The 19,387-nt window shown below is 44.1% G+C and overlaps 1 protein-coding gene across 4 annotated transcripts in view; it reads left to right on the plus strand.

The window, feature by feature from the left end:
- Positions 1–600: 600 nt before the first annotated feature.
- UBTD2 (ubiquitin domain containing 2) overlaps positions 601–19,387 on the plus strand; it is a 52,996-nt gene continuing 34,209 nt past the window's right edge. The window contains exon 1 of one of the 4 annotated variants that reach the window (XM_027682651.1): positions 601–722. In XM_027682651.1, coding sequence (XP_027538452.1) covers positions 653–722 — 70 coding nt within the window. In that variant the 5' untranslated portion in view covers positions 601–652. Of the gene's footprint in view, positions 723–18,737; positions 18,871–19,387 lie in introns of those variants that run through there. The other 3 variants (XM_027682653.1, XM_027682652.1, XM_027682649.1) reach the window with 3 other exon arrangements.

Genomic DNA, 19,387 nt, shown 5'->3' on the forward strand with positions numbered 1-19,387 from the left:
TGGGACAGAGGTTTATCTCCGAGTGTGTGCGGACTTTCTCTTCATATGCAGAGACAAATCACAGAATCACTGAATGGTTTGGGTTGGAAGGGACCTTAAAGCTCATCTTGCTCCAACACCCTGCCATGGGCAGGGACACCTTCCACTAGTTCAGGTTGCTCAGAGCTCCAGCCAACCTGTCCTTGAACACTTCGAGGGGTGGGGCACAAACATTTCCAGGGATGGGGCAACACTTCCAGAGATGGGACAAACAGAGCAGGAAAGCAGGGGAAAAGCCGTAGGCTGCACTGGGAATAAACACATCTCGGCACCCACGGCACCGGTGACCCGGCCTCGCCGACCCCAGCATCTCGCGGGGGGTCCCGCATCCCGCCGACGCTGCCGGGCCGGAGTTGGTGCCGATGCCGGTGCGATGGCGATGGCGATGGCGATGGCGGTGCCGGTGCCGGTGTCGATGCCGGTGCCCACGCCGGCGCGGGTGCCGGGGCGGGCCCCGCGGGCGGGGCCGGGCGGCGGGCGGAGGCCGCGCCTCGGGGGCGGTGTTGCCGAGCGGGGAGGCGGCTCCGGAGCCATCGCGCCTGCCCGGCCGGCGGCGGAGCTCAGTGCAGGGGAGGGGGGCGGGGGGCGGCTCGGCGGCGGGTCTGCGGGCCCCATGGGCGGGTGTGTGGGCTCCCACCACGACTCCTCGGGCAGCCTCAACGAGAACTCGGACGGCACCGGAGGTGAGCGCCGGGGCTGGGCCGGGGGGGGCCCGCGGGGGGACCCCGGGGCGGGCGCTGCGGGCCGGGGCCTGCGGCGGGCGGGGGAGACGCGCTGCCGTCGCCGGCCTCGGGGCGCCGCGTCCGGCCGCTCCCCCCGCTTCTGCCCCTGCTTCTCCTCCAGCTTCTCCCCCGGCTGTTCCCCCCCGCCCGAACTTTCCCGGGGCGACGGGGCCGTGCAGGAGCTCTGCGGGATGGCCCCGACGGGCAGAGCCCCCGCTCCGCCCCCGCTGCCCCGGCCGGTCGGGGGGCTCTGCCGGGGGGCGTTCAGGGTCAGGGGGTCACTGTCGGGGTGCCGGGGGGGCTGTGTCGGGGGTCAGTGCTGGGGGAGCAGTGCCCGGGGCTCCGCGGCGCGGCCCCGGGGCAGGCGGCTGGCGAAATAAAAGACAGGCTGGGGAAAGGGCCTGCCTGGGGCTCCTAAAGTTTGTTTTCCTTGGGCTCAGCTCCTTGTGGTGTGCGGAAAATGATTCTTCGTTTCACTTAGATCCTGGCGCTGCTGCGGGGTTGGGGTTTGTTTTCCTTTTTATTCTCGCCGAGGAGGATGGATGCTTTCCTCCAGCCTAAGTCTCCCATGCTAAGTGATCGATTTCCACCGACTTGAGGTGCTGGAGCAGCGTGTTCTCACTCATGTGCAAGTGCACACCTACTTAGGGAGCAAAGCCTGTGTGGGAACACTGCTGCAGTGTGAGCGGCCCTTACCCTCATGTTTTTCTCTACTTAAATGCCTGAATGATTGCTTTTTCAACGTTTGTAGGTTTGTGGACCCCTGATGTTCTCCAGCTGAGCTGTATATGCTTTATAGTCATTTAAAGTCAGCCTACCAACGGGACACTTGACTTATAAGTAGTCCTTACACGTGCAGGGTCCACAGATTTCAGGATGAAAATTGCTGACATAGGTCTACGTTTTGCCATGTACCTTACGGGATATTATTTATCAGTCTGGTTTTATTTTGGATGTCCCAGCTGGTGGGTGTTCTATCAGTGACTTTGCTGTCATTCCATTATGTAAAAAAATGCAGCACTCACAATTGTATCTGAAACAATCATCTGCTGATTAATGCCAGATACAGAGTTCATAGAAATACCAGTAAGTCCAGCTGCTAAGAACTGTGTGGGATTTCACAGAATCGCAGAGTAGTTGGGGTTGGGAGGGACCTCTGGAAATTATGCAGTCCAACCCCCTGCCAAGGCAGGGTCAGCTGGAGCAGATGACACAGAAATGAGTCCAGGTGGGTTCTGAATTTCTCCAGAGAGGGAGACTCCACGACCTCCCTTGCATTTAATCACATCATTGTCATTCAAAGGAATTTTATAACTTTGACTAGTATGAGTCTTCCTTACTCTTCTCTATTAGGAAAAAAAGGGGAAGAGGGGAGTTACCTAAAATGCATCTGTGCTAAGCAGACTTATCAACTAGTAAAAAAACCAGAAGAGTGTCATGTGGAATGGACCAGTCGAGGAAAAGAATGGCAGGAATCATCACATACCCAAAAAATCTTGACTGAAAAATTACATTAAATGCTCTGCTGATGTTTGTCCTGAGGTCTGCTTTGGTAGCCAGGTGTTATAAGGTGAGATCATGTCACAGAAATAGCCTCAGTTTAATTTCCTCGCCCTTATCTTACCTGTGGTATCAAATGAATGAGATAGGAAAAAAACATTACCAGAGTTTGGCTGATATTGTAAAACAGTCAGATTACACACCCAGTAGTGGCACATGAGGTGGGCAGTCTCTGTTCAGGTTGTGCACACAATACTGTCCCAGGTGGACTTGCTGGGAGCGTATTCCTGCGTGGCGCTTCCATGGCACAGCCCACTGCTGCTCTGGGGTTAAATAACCCATTGTGCTTGGTGCATTACAACAGCAGCTGGGGTTTCAAGATGTAAGAGATGTGAAATGCGTGTCAGCTGGCTCGTGTTGATTCATGCTCTAAGGATAATGTTCCTTAAGGTTGTCTCGCTGAAGTGAGAAGCGATGAAATTTCAGTTGAATTATGAGCTTCCTAGGACTGTCTTAAACAATCAGCTACAGTGTGCAATAGCCTGTTTTGTAACGTTACGTATCTGTTCCTGCCTCTCCACAAGAAAAAAAGGGGGGTTAGGTTAAATTGAAAGAACCTCAGAATATCTTCTATAAATCTGACTCCCCATATGTCAAAGTCCAGCCTGCACAAATTCTGAGCTTTACGAATTCTGCAAACATGTCCACACCAAGTATGAAATCTCTCAAGGGAGCTTCTGTCTCAAGGCATCAGCAAGTGAGCCAGCTGAAGCTCAAGCAAACATGATTTGGAGACTAGACCTGTGCAGAAAGATGACTTATTCCTGCTCCCCAAATAAGGCTTGTTTCGTCCAGCTCTGGGGCTGTGACCTAACCTGGTGTTTTCGGTTTCAGATCGCTGTCAATGAGCAGGGGCAGAATGTTTATAAATCCTAGGAAGGTGTTTTGGAACAGAAACATTGCGGTTCTAACCAGAGCATTGCCAATGATTGACTTATTTTGGGGAGGCTTTGTCTTTTTCCCAGAAAGGAAAAGCTTCCTGGAGATTTACGAGTGGTCAAGAGATTGATTAGACAGTAGTAGCAGTGTGTGATGCTGTGTGAAAGTGGGAGCCAGATCTCAAGTCTGATTCATCCCAGTTTCGGTCTATTGCAGTGCTGTGGTGAGCGGAGAAATCGTGCTCAATTGTATCACTGGAGTTGAGATGAGGATTTGTCACATCCCTGTATTCTCCTCAGCCTTTTTGTCAATCGCCAGCACTTCCCATTACTTCTCTGCTGCTCGGTGAAGCTGACGGCATGTCCTGGCCACGTGTGCTTTCTTTGTCTCTTACTATGGGTATTTTTCAAGGTCAAGATGATTGTGTGTATCCGGAGAGCTGTTGTATATCCTCAGGTGTGTCTCCATGTGTGAGATTGAGCTAATCAAAAATACTGTTGCATGTTTCTGTTTGCATTGACCGAAGCAGGAAGAGTCTGTTCCTTACCAAGAATTTAACAGATGCTGCTCTGCCCATCCTGCTGGAAATGACATGGTCTTTGCAGACTGGTACCAGCCGTTTCATCATCGCTGCTCTTTTTAGCAAGTTTTTGTTTCAACAGAATATTTCTTGTCATAGGTAGGAAAAAGTTCCTGCCTGGTTGCTCAGTGTGTTTTAGTCCAGCAGAGCCAAATTGTGGTGAGTGTCCTGGATGGTGAGATGGATTTACTGGGGACTCATTAAAAGAGACACAAAGAAGAATAAAAGATGATCATTAAATGGTTTGTAGACAGGGCTTTTCCCCACTTCATATCTTTAGCTCAGCTGTCTCCCACCTGATATTCCAGGCTCTCAGGAGCCAAGCACCATTTCTCTTCTTGCCCTGTCAAAGGTGACTGAGTTCCTGCAGGATGCTGAGAGCAGGCAAGAAATAGCTATTCTCCAGTCATTTCCAGATTATGTGACTTCTTCAGTTGTGTGTTCAGAAGAGCTTTGGGTTTGGAGTTAACTGCTGGAAAACTGTGCACTTGTGTCAGTACATAAGGTTTAACAGCTTATCAGGTGTGTTCAGTTCTGCAAAATCAGGGTTGCCAGCTTCCATCCCCACAGGCAAGTCCTTTCTGGAGGGCTCTTCCTCAATTTGTTTTCCTTCTTCCAAGGGGAGCAGTGAGAAGGAAAAGGAGGAGCCTGTTCATTTTCTTCTGGCAAACTCTTACCCCTATTAGAAGTTGCATATTACTTTGTCTTACTTGGTAAAGTCCAGCGAGGCAGTTTTTGTGTGGAATAAGGAAAGAGCAGGAAATACAGTGTCTAGAAGCACGGGCATGACAAGTCATTACAGATTAGGCCTTTTGGCTGCAGCTGTCTGATTGCTGCTGCGCTCTCCTTGACACGATGTTCGCCTGCCTGCTGGAGTTCTTATCGCCCTTCTTTGTTATAAAAGACACTGATTCTGTTTGAAATTTGTCTTCTTTACTGCTGCCCCTATCACCCAGCAGTGATAATAGGGACAAGTGTAAATAGGGCTGCACATTTGATTGACGTGCTAGAAGAGGAGATTATTAAAAATATCAATTCCTCCTGCAGCGTTTGATGCAGTGCCGGAGCTTCATTAACTTTGAGAAAGCCAAATATTGTGCTCAACCTCTGCTCTCAGTAACTGGACAACAGTTTCTTAAATATTTTCTTTAGAGTGCTGTGCAGTGCTGCCTATCACATGTCTAATTTGAAGTTACAATAACTGCTTTCATGGTGCTTCTATGGAAGACTGACCAGGGGAATTTGCATATTAAGTAGTGAGATTTGTTGCTCACAATTGGACTAATACAGTAGGGCTCTGCTTGGACTGCATGGGGAGGGTTAAACAAGCATCTCATGACTGAGCAGTTAATAGCATTTGGTGCCTCCCCTTTGTATTGGAGCTTACAAAGAGTGTCCCACTTGCAGACTGATTTTGCAGCGTGTTGTAGCTGTTGGGTGCAAGCTGTGGTGGTGTGTTCCTGAACACGGCACCTGGCTGGGGTTTCGTTACCATCTAAAGAAGGCAGCTCTAGGCTTCAGGTAGTTCCTGCTGGTTTGCAATTCAACCCTGAATTATGGTTTTGGATATGATTTGGCAAAAGTAAAATTAAATCAGAGCTGGCGTTAGCTGTTAGGTCTTACTGTGCAGTGTTTTGTGTTGTTTGTTTTGATTGGGGTTTTTAAATGGAATAATTAAAAAACCTAACGTAGCTCTTAAACTTGCTCTAAATCCTTCATGCTCCATCCCTGGATGTATTTAAAGGGTGTATAGATGTATCACTTGGGGACAAGGTTTAGAGGTGGACTTTGCAATGCTGGGTTGATGGTTGGACTCAATGATCTTGAAGGTCTTTTCCAACCTAAACAAGTCTGTGATTACCACAAGAATACGTGTGTTTTTGACAGGGCTTTGCAATAAAAGTAGCCTTTAATGACTCCTTTTGCTGATGGCTGGGACCCACAGCCTCCTTGGGATTATTAGGATCTGTGAATCTTGTGCTGAGAACACCTGATAATTCAGTCCCAAGTATTTTTCTGCTGGAATATCACTTTCATGGTATGACACTTTTCATTTGTAAACTAATAGACTTTGTTTTGGTTTTCAGGTGATAACAAGTCACTCTCAGAAAATGAAATAAGGTGTTATTTTTACTGTTAATAAGGGCTGGCAAACGCAGCTGTTTGGTTTCCTTTTTGGCGTTGTTCCTCCATGTAATTGTTTGTTTGGCTTCTAGATGAAGTGATTTGTTTTACTTTCTCTGTTTGGGATTTCAGTGCTGAAAGTGACAGCGTCCTCCTTCACTGAATGTTAAATATAATAAATTGAAAATTCATTGTGCTTTGGAGACTTTTGACAAATGGAAAATATTATTAGTTGCCAGTTTGAATAAACTCTAAAGAGCAGCGATCCACTCTTATTCCAGCAAGTAATACGATAGCTATTATTTTTCATGTGAATGTTGAATAATATAATTCATGAGTCACAAATTATAATACAATTGAAGCCAGAAATAAAGATTTGCCTAATAGTTAAGTCTTGCAAATTCCTGTGAGTCTTTTTGCAGGTACAAAGAAGGGTCAAGTTGGCCACAACCTGTCTGATTACCCAGCTCTTCTAAAAAAAAGAAAGAATATGAATATGTAGAAAACTTGTGGCCAAATGGCCGTGATTCAGAGGTGAATATAACTGCTCCTTTATCCGCAAAGGACTGTGATACTTACAGGGTGTGATGTAACAAGCACTTTCATCCTGTCTTGTAGACAGACACTGTGTATTAATGTCTGTTACATTTTTAAGCAAATTGTTTCCAATTTGCCACCTTGGCTTCACTGCCTTAAAATTCAGGTTTCTTTGATGCAAATACTTCAATTAGGTTTTTCCTCTTAATCTTTGGGGTTTTTGATTTTAATTTTTTTCCAAAATCACTTATGCCTGCTACAGGAAAGTGTTCTGTGCTGGCTGCTGTGGTAGATGCTTCGTGATCTTCCCAATTGTCTCACCAGATTCAAAATGACTTATCGAGGATGGCTAGTGTGAGATGTCCATCCTCTTCAGCAGAGAAGACAGATTCCAGTGTGTCCATATCCATGCAGCATGGCTTTCCCAACTTCTGCTCTGAAAGTAAATGTGGGAAGGGCTTGGTTTTTCTTCCCATGGACTGTTCTCTGAGGAGAGGCACAGCTGAGTGTGTGGCCATGAGGTTTTTACCTTCCCAGAGCTGGTGGCATCCATGTCTGGGGAAGGAAAGAGCATTCCTAGGGAGGAGTTCTTCCACCCAGCAGGTGGGATGAAGTAGGGAAGTCTGTGTGTGGCATCTTTTGGGCACGTAGAGCCCAACCAGCAGTTTAAAGGCAGGAGCTGTTGGTTCACACTCATCTTTCGTACTTGCAAGTTCTTCAGATGAAGTTTGTGGAGGTTCGTGGGGTTTAATTTTCTTTCAGCTGGAAGCTCTGTAGGACTCTTCTTTCTTTTGCAAGAGTCACATTATGAAATTGAGCCTTTCCAAATCTTCCTAATTCTAGTTTGGAAAGCTGCTCCATTTAGACACCTGTAGTCATTGTAATTGCAGACAAAATAGAACAAGCAGGCAAATGAGGTGGTTCTCAGGGATGTCTTGCCAGTTGGAGGGTATAAAGGTGCTGACCTTGGGTACTGTGCCATGGGTACAGGGAGTTTTTGAGGCATCTGCTTGTTCTGGTTACTGGAAACCTCCAGGCTCTGTTTGCTCAGTGCTGCCTTTGGTGTTTGTACTGCGTCTTGGCCGGGCTGGTGAATCCACACACGAGTGTAGGGATGTGCCTGTGCCACAGCTGCTGGTCCCACTGGTGAATCCACACATGAGTGTGGGGATGTCCCTGTGCCACAGCTGCTGGTCCCACTGGTGAATCCACACACGAGTGTGGGGATGTGCCTGTGCCACAGCTGCTGGTCCCACTGGTGACAGGCTGGTGCCTGGCATTGCTTGGCAGGGGAGCGTGGCAAGAGCGACGAGCTCAATTACCCAAAATCAGAAGGGAAGGGCATGGAGTGACCCGTTGTGTGAAGCAGGTGGAGTGCAAGGAAGAATAAAAGAGCTGGAGTCAGTAACCTGGTTTCTGACTGTGGAACAAACCACTTCATTTGCACTCAGAGGTTTTCAGTTACAGTTTAATCTGCTGCCTATGTGTTGTCTGGCGGGCAACTAAGGTTTGAAGAAAGAGAGATGTTCCACTACTTGAGAAGCAAATAAAGTGCAGGGGTTTTGGGGGGATTTTTTTGGTTGGATGGTTGGTTTATTTTCTTGTTTTTTAAGAAAACAAAAAGGTTTCCCCTCACATGGTGATTGTGTTTCCAGTGTGAAAAGTGCAGACTCTAATCTGGTGTGTCATACTGAGTTATCAAGAGTGATAGATCCAAACCACGGTGCCTCATGCACCCCAAAGCAACATGAGTGCTCATTGCACCATTGAGGTGAAAATACCTATAGCACAGAATGTCACTTGATATTGCACTGTTTGACCTGTGTGCAGAAAAATGTCTAATGTGGTTTATTTAAGGTTCAGCTGGAACCTGAATTTTCCATGTGCTGCCCTGTGCTGATCCTGGGCTGATCTCACAGCTATTAGCCAGGGAGTAGCTTTCTCTCTTGGCACACTCAGATTGGTGCAAGTGAGAGGTAGACAAAAGATGGGGCAGTGCAAACTGTGTGTAAACCATTTTTGTTCTGTCTCTCACCTTAGAAGTAAATTAAAAAGTCTCTTAAATGTTGAATGGGTCTGAAGTTTCTTAGACTAACTTAAATATTTGAAATGACATAAGCAGACTGTCATCCTGAGACTTCCTAGCACCGAGAAATCAAGAGCACTGCAGGTTCTGCAGGTAATAAGTGCATGAGCAATTATTGGATGCTATCAATTTGCAGGAGCTATTCTACATCCAGTTGACCTATTAGGCCTAATGTAAAGCATTTGGAAATTGTACTTCATAAAGCAGAAATACTGGTGGGGATGGGGATTCTTGCTGCTGTGCTTGTGTATTACATCAGTTTAACAGCTCCTCCCTTCAGCCTTTTCTCAGTGTCCTTTCCTCTTCCCGTCTCCCCCCTCTCCTTAGTGAACATCATTTAAAAAGGAAAATTCAAAGCCCTGCTTGAAAGCCATTTGTGGGAGGAGATGGGCACAGTTCTGAAGAAATGATTCTTCGCTTCTGTAGAAAATCAGATGTACTGAAGGATTTTATACATATATATATATATATATATAAAGACATCCTTGTGCTGCAGATTAGGTAGAAGGGAGGGGGTTTGGGTAGTTTCTGCATGATCTATCATGTGGTTTTCCCACATTCTCAAACATGAAAGAAAAGGCACTTCACAAATGGTAGAGAAGAATGCTTCAGTAGTTTTCAGCAAGAACAGGTACTGCCCAGGGGGAAAGATTAGAGGCTAAAATGGGAAAATGTATCATACAGTGTTGTAGATTGCATTTATCTTTACACATGTTTAATAGGGAAAGTTTACTCTTAAAACATATATATTCAGTCTAACATTATCAACACTTTTCTATAAATAACTAAATTATTTTTCATCCAGTGAAATGATAAACATTTCATAGTTCATAACAGCTTACAGTTTATAATAATGTATAATAAATGTAGCAACCATAAATAATTCTCTTAGTTCAGACAACATATTATGTAGGAAGGCATTTTTCACCTTTTCCCAGTGGAGCTGTGTGCTCTTTGAGAGCACTCCCAGGGCCTGAAATGGCATCGGAAGCAGAGCACAGCACTTTGGGGTTGGAAGCTTGTTACCTTTCTATTTTTAAAATTCAGTCATGAAGCTCAATTTCTGCTCTCATGCTGTGATGAAGGGCACTATGGATTCAGGAGAAGGATCTCTTCATGGCATTTACTTTGTTGCTTTATTTTACTGTCACAGAACTCTCATCTCCTGTGATTTCTTGCCTGTATGGGTAAATACAGTCTTTTTGTAAAATAGTACCTGCAAAATAGCAGATAGAAGCTGCAGCTGGTGAATGCCACTTTCTCCTACCAATTGTTTTTTGGCCACATGCTGCTGCAGGAGCACCTGAGCCTGTTGCAGAGCATCAGCAATCACAGGATAATGGCTGGCTGGAGAAAAGGTAGACGATGGAAGTAAAAATTGCCAACTCACATGTACTGCACAAAGTGTTTCTTGGAAAAGCTATAGCAAAGCATTGCCTGTATCATATATGCTGGACAACTTCATGCCTTCAGGCTGGTTTTGGATGCATTTTCTTCATCACATAGAAGCTGTGTATGTCAAAATAGCGTCTTTAATGCAGAATGTTTAGTTTTCAGTTGTGCTCTACCTGCCAAATGCTTCCGAAGCTCTCTGAGTCATTGCACTGCGTCCCTGTTCTCCAGAGGGGATGAGAAGGACCATGCTCAAAGTGGGAAGGGGACACTCAAAGTCTGTGAACGCAGAAACATGTTTTAGATGCTTTTTTTGGTGCAGGTACAAGTCCCATTTCTACTCATCACAGGCTCTGGCTGCTCCAAGCTTGTTAACACAGGCACTGAAGCAAGGGTGAGAAGACATGGGCAATAAGCAGTCTGGAAGTGTTAATGGGAAGCAAAGTGTAGCATACGTGTGAAGTAGTTTGGAAACCATAAACGTTATCTGAAGGTTGGATGAACAATTTCCCTGGCTCCTGCTGGATGTATTCACAAGGAGCCTATATTTGGTGGCAGCAGTAGTTAAACATACGTTCAGATGAAGCTTAGCACTCCAGTGCTTCACACCTCCAAGTAGCAGCATCCTTCACTGTTCCCAGATTTGGTCTGGTTGCCTGTTTGGGACATGATGCCAGTGCCCTGATGGCTGAGGGTGAGCGAATCTCTTCCTTTGCCTGTGCATTTACGTACTTCCAGCGCATGTAATGAGCAAACCTGCTCATTAAACGGTTGGTAAATCACAGGTCCCAACTGAGGTTTAGCACTTGGAAGGGTGAAGAAGAGAAAAGCTGTCACATAGCTATTTAAACTTTATTTTTTTTAAGAGTTGGATTTCACTCATGAATTGCATGTTGATAACTTGGCTTGGTAAAATACACAACAGACTGGTTTTTTTTTCTTTGTAAAAATTTTTTTTGCTGTGTGCCTACAGAAGTACTTTAAAAGAACATGGGTTGCTATAAATGCAAGCGTTTATAGAACAAAAATATCTTCTGTAAAGTGCTGATCAATATTGGATATTATTCTAAGACAGGTTTAAATGCTCATTTGAGATAAGTTCTCTTACTCATTTGTGTTGGCTTTTCACATCTTTAGATCTCCATTGTATGTTTATCCAAATCTAAAACTAGTTCTGGTGCCAAAAAAGCTTGGATTGCAACAGAAAACCACATGAGTATTGAAATCTCACTGCTTTATTAGCATCACATGCTTTCAATCAGGCACATATTGGATGGCCTCACGGCTGTTACTGCAACATCCCAGCGCTGCCTTAACGCATCCCAAACAAGCACGTTCCTTGTGTGTATCCAGGCCACTTCAGCTGCTGTACTGATATTACTGCACTAAAATAGCTCCAAAAATACTACAGGCACGGGTTTTGGCTTTATCTGAAATTCCTTCAGAATGGAACAAGAGGGAATACATGATTTTAGTCTCTCCTCTGGGAGAAAAAAGGAGCAGCAGCATTGTCAAAACAAGTGAGCGTGGATGTTGTGGATTGGTATTGCAAGGCAATACCAGAATGAGAGTCCTCTAGGTGTAAATAATCTTCTAGGTCCTGAACTCTGGCTCACAATAGACATTTTCTACACCAGTGCAATTTGTCTCAAAATGAGATAAACCAATCCAGTGTATGGAAAGACTATTTTCCTGTAAACGTCTAAAAACACTTTTAACTGTATTTGGAGTATCCTTTTTTCTTCCAAAAGGCATGAACCTTTAGAAAACATACCAGGTTCTTCTCAACTGTGTTAGAAGTGCCTGGGCCACCGCCACCTTGGAGAGATCATGATGTAAATAATGCCACATGTCTAGATACAGGTTTCCAAAAGCTTGTCAACGTTTGTTTCTTATGGAGAGAAATGCTACAAAAATGTGCTTTTTAGAGTTAAAGGAAAACTCCAACTTTTCACCCTGTGTGTCTTTCATAGATTCTGTCCTGTTGGTCTCCTCTTAAAAACATGTTTCTTTGAGCTGGAATCGTGTTCTTCCTGGGTACGAGTCACGGTCTGTGTCTCTGTGGTGTTAGCTCATGGGCACCCAATAAACTGAACCAAAGGAATGACACTGGCCCCAACGAGTTTGCAGTTTGATAACTGGCCCTTACAGGTTTGGTGGAAGCAACTTCTGAACTTTCTGAACTGTCCCTATCCATTTTTTGGTCAAGTAAGCTTGACCAGAAGGGAATTCTTGACACCTAACCCTACCATCTTGCTGCTGGTCTGACCTTGCCCAGTTAGCAGTAATTAATGCTCCAAGGTACCATCTCACCTCTGCATTAGTTGGCTTCATAGTCCTTCACCCACCACAGTATAATGTGAATCTCAAGACCTGTGTGTGCTTTGTCTTCCTGGGAAGTTTCGTACCCTTTCTAGAATGGCTTGTCTGCTGTGCACCTAATTCTCCTAAATACTGTTGTTCTAGTGGCTAGGTTTAAGTTGGGGAGGAGAAGTCATGGCTTATGATTAAGTTATCACCCTGGCTTTTTAGGCAGCTTGAAAAGTGAAATACTCTGCTGGTCTTTGGAGAGTCAGTGCCCAGCAGTGGGGAAAACACAGTGACCCACTTAAACAAGGAACCCAAATTTCTCTTTTTATCTTTAACATGACAGGTGTCACTCAGTACTGCCCGTGGAGATTTCTAAGCATTTTTGACAGGTCTGCTACATGGAGACTGCTCACCAAACCAATGGGGAGCGGAAATTTGGGGGTCCGTTAGTTGAGCCCCAAAGGAAACCCTCTCTCTGTATCCATCCCATTGATGGGGCCCAGCTAATCACTTCATCTTGGAGCAGTGATTACACATGCAGAATGGGTGGGCTCTAAACACTCCCCATTCCCAGCTTCACCCATCCCAGGACATGATCAGTCATGATCAGCTCTCAGGGAGCAACTTTTTCTCAAGAATTTATAAGTGAACATATTTAAATTGGTGCTTACAGCTTTTCACAATACTGCTTTGAAAAATCAACAAGTGTTTCTTTTGCGTTCTATAGAACTGTTCACTTATAGATTTAATTCCTTCTGCTTTATCCATTCCAAAGAACACAGGTGTTTTATCTTAGGAATGCAACTGCAATTTTTTTTTTCACTCCAGTTATATTTTTCTGATAATTATATTCAGGGAAAACATTGTGCCACAGGACTATGAAAGGAACATCATTAGCATTTTATCTTATTGTGGTGGGAAACTTATTACCGAGAGTTAATCATTTGCATTGAGCTCACATTAGTTAGGAAAATATTATAGATATTTGGGAATGGGGGAGGAAGAATTTTGGTTCCTGCCAGTGTCCTACTTTGCCATCTCTTGGCAAGATATGTCCAGAGAGACTCTGAGAGTGTGGCTGTCTGATAATCAAGCCTGTTAAAAACCCATGCTATTAAGTAGTGACAATTCAGCTTAAAATAAGGTTGTGCAAAGTCACAGAAGCTTTTGCTGTCTTGATCTCCTACTTCAGTGCAATGTCAAACAGAATATTCTGTCTTAGAAATTCTACCAACTGATCTAATCTTGTCTTGAAACTCTTTCCAGGTTTGCCTACTCAAGTATGCTCTCGCTATCTGATTGCTCTGCCTGCCAAATTTCCAAGCTGAATTCATCTTCCATTGATAAAGTGAACTTCTGTCTGCTCAGTGCACTCACCCTTCCTTCTTTCACGTCTCATTGCATTATTATAAATTAATCGGGTGATTTTTTTCCAGCTGAAGGAACTCTTGCCATGCAGTTCAGATTGAGGTATCTGCGTAATTTCTTCTCTTGTATTTTGAAACTTTCCAACTTTTACTTGTTTAAGTTGAAGGCTGGTAAATAAGGAACCCTTTTTCTCACAAAACGTTTTTCTATCAGGACATTTCAGCACAGATTATTATGTGTTATAGACACTTTTGATGCTAAATAATGAGACCTATGAATGGACTCTTTTCAGCTGGGGGAGCTGGTGTGAACAGTACTCAAATGTGAACATTTCCTAGTGCATTTTTCTCATGTTCATCTTTAGCTTTTAGACAGGTCTGAAATATGCCCCCACTTCTGCTGGGTCTGGGGTTTGAGATGCCCTTGATCAGAGCTGCAGAGTCAGCACTTCATGGGCATGGTTTGCTCATTAGAGCATAGTAATTAGTGAATTTGCAATGTATTTGCATCCAGCCATTTTTGTGAATTATTCTAACTTCTATAGCCAGCAATCAACTGGTTAGGGTGGGATCTTTTTTTTTTTTTTACTCAATGCTTTGAGGGGTCCCTTCACCGAAAAATAATTATACCTGCACTGAAAAACCATGGGACCAATGGGCTCTTGTTTTCAAAAGGCTGAAATAAGACTCTCTTTGCTAATGCATTTTCCCTCATTACCAGTTAAAGTTCTCATCCTTAAATTTGAAACTAAGCTCATTTTCCCTTGAAGGGGAGGAGGGGTGAGAAGAAGGTCTGTCTAATAGTGGAGAGTTCTGCCTTAACTCAGAACCAAAGATTTTTCTTGCAGAAACTTTAAAGTCCGGAATCATCATACACTTACTCTAATCTGCTATTATATTGCTCATGTCTACAATGTTGGGGGAAAAGTAGGAAAAGTGCATCTGTCCTGACAAACAGTACTGCTTTTGCTTGTGAGTAGATGACACTGGAGAAATAAGCTCCTTCGAGCATTACAGTGAGTACCTTTTCAGAAAAGACAAGCATAGCCCGTGGCCAAGACCTACTTCAGCTATTACTGGATACGTAACAGCCGAGAGCGTTGCCAACATAATCATTGTGCTGCCAGTTTTTAACTTGCCCTGAGTTGTTGAGAATTAAATGCGTTTTCAATCAAATTATGTTCCGTAGTGCTCCCTTCATCTGAAAGGAAGAGAAGTTACTTAAAGGATGTGCTGCTGTGTCTGCTGGAAACTCTGAACAAGCATCACCCAGGCCATTAATAGAGCTAAAGCCTTATGTGCTCAGGGAATTTTGAAAGAGATCAGATTAATTTGCTAAAGGTGGAAAGGCTCTGGCTACTTTAATCTATCTTCATTTGAGCAATTTAAATGAAGAGGGCAGTTTCCTGTCCCTGCTCCAAGGTCCTTCCGTCTCAGACAGAGCCACAGGCTCCTGAAGAAGGAGGTTTGCAGCAGAAGCTGATGTCTGTTTGGTGTTGCTGAGGGGAGGTTGCCTTGATTATGCTCCTGATTTGTGCATCTTTAAATTCTTAGAGTTGGATTCACTAACACAGGCCAGAGAAGTGGATGTCCTGTCCCTGGAAGTGTTTAAGGACAGGTTGGATGGAACTCTGTGCAACCTTGTCTAGTGGAAGATGTCCCTGTCCATGGGGTTGGAACTGGATGATCTTCAAGGTCCCTTCCAACCCAAACCATTCTACAATTACATCAATAATCCTTGAACATAGGCTGTAATAGGTCTATTTTTTTCCCTGAATACATCCATAGGGGGATAAAAAGGCCTTGAAAGGATGTAGTTTTAAGGCTATTTTGTTCAAGTGCTCCCATTTACAGGAGAGGATTTTTTCTTTCCCCTGGACGTATGACATACAAGTTGCAACAAAGATTTGCACATTTTTCATCTCAGCTTAGGAAGATGGAGGATGGTTTTCTAATTATCTGAGCAATCCACTAATGTCTCTAACTCTGGGATAAATATGATTTCCTAACAAAATGTGTACTTGAAAGGTAGGAGTTCCCTATGGCTAAGAAGTAGGTCATAAGTGTTTTTGAAAAGCCAGCTACAACCACTTGTGGATCTTCCAGCTGCCAGGCTTTATCCAGTCTTGGGTGCTGGTGTTTCTTGGGGGATAACTTTCCAGATGTACAGATAGGAGTTTAGTTTCAAAATTCCTTATTTGAAAATCTAACTTGCATCAAGATTTTTCCTTTGCTGTTTTTTTTTCCCCACCTGTTTTAGATGACGTGCTCTTGCACTCGAGGCTGGAGTTTGCTTAGGCTGGGAGCATATGTAGTTCCATGAATAAATTTTCAAGCTTATTAACTGGATTACGGATCCAGAAAGTATTGACTATAGAAGAGAAGTAAATGAATGTTTTTGGGTTTTGCTGGGGCGTTAAGCCACCAATCTGTCAGGCTTCTGCCCTGCTCAATTGCAGTGGGCACAGTCAAGTGGATGAACATTAAAATGGAACTTTCCTAGTTCTTTTGGTGCCTCACTGTTTGGAGGCTCAGTGATGTGATCATTTAGCTTCTGTGGTCATACTGATTTGTTAATGTCAGGACAAATTGCTTTTTACTAATCATAGAATCATTTAGATTGGAAAAGACCTCCAAGATTGAGTCCAGCATTTGACTGATCACCACCTTGTCAACTAGACCATAATGGGCTGATTTTTTTTTTTTTTTTTTAAATCAACCTGACATGGACAATAAAGTCTCACCCTTGCAAGGCCTTGAAGTTTTGAGTTTTTTTAATCTTGTGACTGTAAACGTACCAGGAAGGACTGATACTCCAAAAAGATGGGCTTAGTGGTAGATGTCCATATTCTGGGGCAGTCTTAAGTAGCCTTGGTGTCTTAAGCCATGGTGTCATGATGTGTGCTGTGTGACCTGAAAGGATAAACTTCAACAAATGGGGTATTGGATTTTCTGCTCCTGAATCACTGCTGTGCTGGTGCTGTGTGTGACAGGATGACTTGACAGCTGTTAAAGACATCACCACCTACTGTTAAGGGCTGGTTGAGAGATTACTTTGCAGAGAGCAGCTTGACATCTGAGGATCATCCAGGATGTGTTATCCCATCGTTGCACATCTGTCTGTAGGTGTCTGGCACAGCTCTGTGCTCACAGATCTGCCTTGTTCAGACCCAGCACTGTCAGACCCACTCTTCAGAAATGCCAAGGGCATATAATCCTTGGGAAGATGAGTGGTAGGTGCAGGGGGGTTGGACTAGATGACCTTTAAAGGTCCCTTCCTACCCAATCTGTTCTCTGATTCTATAAAACACTCCTTAAATAGGAACCAAGTTGAAAGCATCCAAAAGTTGATTTCTAACGAGTGTGAAATGCTAACTTTATCGTGAAAAACTACCTTGTAAAACAGAACTTAATAAAACAGCAAGTATCATTCTAAGAAATACAATTTCTTAGATTAAATCTGTAAATGTTTGCTTATGTGTTTTTCACTTGTTCTTTAAAGCAAGCAATTGCCTTTCAGTTTTCCAAATGGCACCTGAGGAATGTAATATGGAACTGTAAAATTAAATCGTTGATATAATGTATGTTTGGTATGTGTGTCAGGTAAGAGTCCTATTTTCAGCTTATACTGAGCTCTTAATTAACTGATGAGCTTAAGCAGCTGAGATACAGTAATAGTGCATTTAGTTAATTGGCTAATGTGAAACTTTATCCCTGCCAATAACTGTGACACTGGAATAAATTCAAGACGTGGTGTTAGATCCTTTAACTAAGCTAATTTAATTATTGGTCATTGCAAAAACAGTTACCAGCTTGGAGGCTTTTTTTATTCGTTCCCTTCTGGAATTTGTGACTGCTGTGCATGGCAGAAGTGACATGGCCAGCAGTGCCACGTTCACCCAAGTAGTCCTTGGGAGCCTGAAATTGGCCATCTGCCTCATGCATTACACCTTGTATTACACAGACCTTGTTGAGTTTCAGAATTTGGTGGAAGGGTTTAATTCAACCAAGCCTGATGCAAATTAACACTGTGCTGAGATGGAATCTGAGAATTGTGCTGACTTCTGCAGCTCCTCCAAAGCAATTTTACTTTAGGGGAAAACCTAAGATGGAGAGGGATGTTTTACAAGAGCATGTAGTGATAGAAGGGGTAATGGCTTCAAACTGAGAGTAGGGCTAGATTGGATATTAGGAAGAAATTCTTCCCTGTGAGGGTGGTGAGGCCCTGGCATAAGTTGCCCAGAGAAGTTGTAGCTGCCCCATCCCTGGAGTGTTAAAAGAACAGGTTGGACAGGGCTTAGAGCAACCGGGCCTAGTGGAAGGTGTCTCTGCCCAGGGCAGGGGGGTTGGAACAAGATGATCTTTAAGGTCCCTTTCCAACCCAAACCATTCTGTGATTCTTATGAAATCTGGGTTTACTTGTTGTAATAAAGTAAATCCCCTGGTGGCATCATCCAGAAGGTCTTCAGAAGGTTCAGCATCATGTGTACACACGTTGCACGTGGGCCTGCTGAGGGTGTGCCTGCTGGCTTTCAGCGTGGTCACACCTCATCAGGGTGGAGTGGGCTGCATTATTTAAAAAAATTATCAGTCTAATATTTTATGTAATTCTGGCAGCGTGAAAGATAAGGCTGCCTTTCATTGTTTGTTTGATTGGGTTTTTTTCCCCATGAAAATTTTGCTAGTGCTGGAAATACTCATGGTGTGTTAAACACAGCCCAGATGTACAGCAGATGTCCCTGTCTGTCACCAACTCAGAGGATTTGTGGTGGCCTTGTGTGGTCGGGCTGTGGCTGCTTGACAGAGGCCAGCGCTGCCCACACTGCTCCCATGGCTCAGGCCAGCATAAAAGCAAAGCTTTGTTTTAAACCCTGCTGAGCCAGACCCTAATTTGGGCCTTGCTCAAAGCATGCAGAACTCAGCTGTCAGTGTGTGGGGAAGCACTTCCAGCACTTGCAATTTTAAGTTTTTTGATGCTGTTCCTTTTCCCTGAAGGTGTTGAAGAAACAACAGGACGTGGCACTCAGTGCTCTGGTCTCATTGACAAGGTGATGATCGGTCAAAGGTTGGACTCCATGGTCTTGGAGCTCTTTTCCAGCCTAAATCATTCTGTGTTTCTGTGATGTCAGCCCCCAGTAAACTCTCACAGAGCAGCAGACAGGTGCCCACATCACGGCAATGCTCCGGCACAAGGTTGTCCAGTCAGAGGAACTCACCTTTTACGCTTTTATCTGATGTGTCTAAAGTTTCCCTGTTAACTGAATCAAGGGGAAGGTGCAAAAGGGTTTTAGTACTTTGAAGGTGAAGTTGCTGAGTTACATTCTTCCTCATCATGAGATACAGAAATCACGGGGATTTTTTTTTCTTTTAGATAATCTCGGTGCAGCTTCCTACTGCATTCCTACAGCTCTGCTGTGCTCTATAGTGCACTTGTTTTGCATGTGAGATGCTGCCTTGGTGCCAAGCCCTCAGCTGCAATTGAGTTTTAGCTTAAGCTACGCTTTGCAGAAGTCAAAAGAAACATGTACTTTATGCAGCCTATCTCAACTAGAGTATTTTTCATGTTGCTGACAGCTTCCTTAATGGTTCTTGTCATAGGTTTTAAAAAAGATAGTCTAGTTGTGCACTGTAGATGATACAGATTAAAGGTCTTGGTGCTTGCACACTGTGATTTGGGAATGGGTAAATCTTCATCCTGTTCTGTATCCAGCTGAAAACATTTATCTGCCAAAGATAGGAACCGTTTAAATTCCAGCGTAAACAGTGCTGACATGTAATTGTGTTGATAATG

The sequence above is a fragment of the Neopelma chrysocephalum genome, unplaced genomic scaffold, assembly GCF_003984885.1.
Source record: "Neopelma chrysocephalum unplaced genomic scaffold, ASM398488v2 Primary Assembly neopelma1_63, whole genome shotgun sequence".
Lineage (NCBI taxonomy): Eukaryota > Metazoa > Chordata > Aves > Passeriformes > Pipridae > Neopelma > Neopelma chrysocephalum.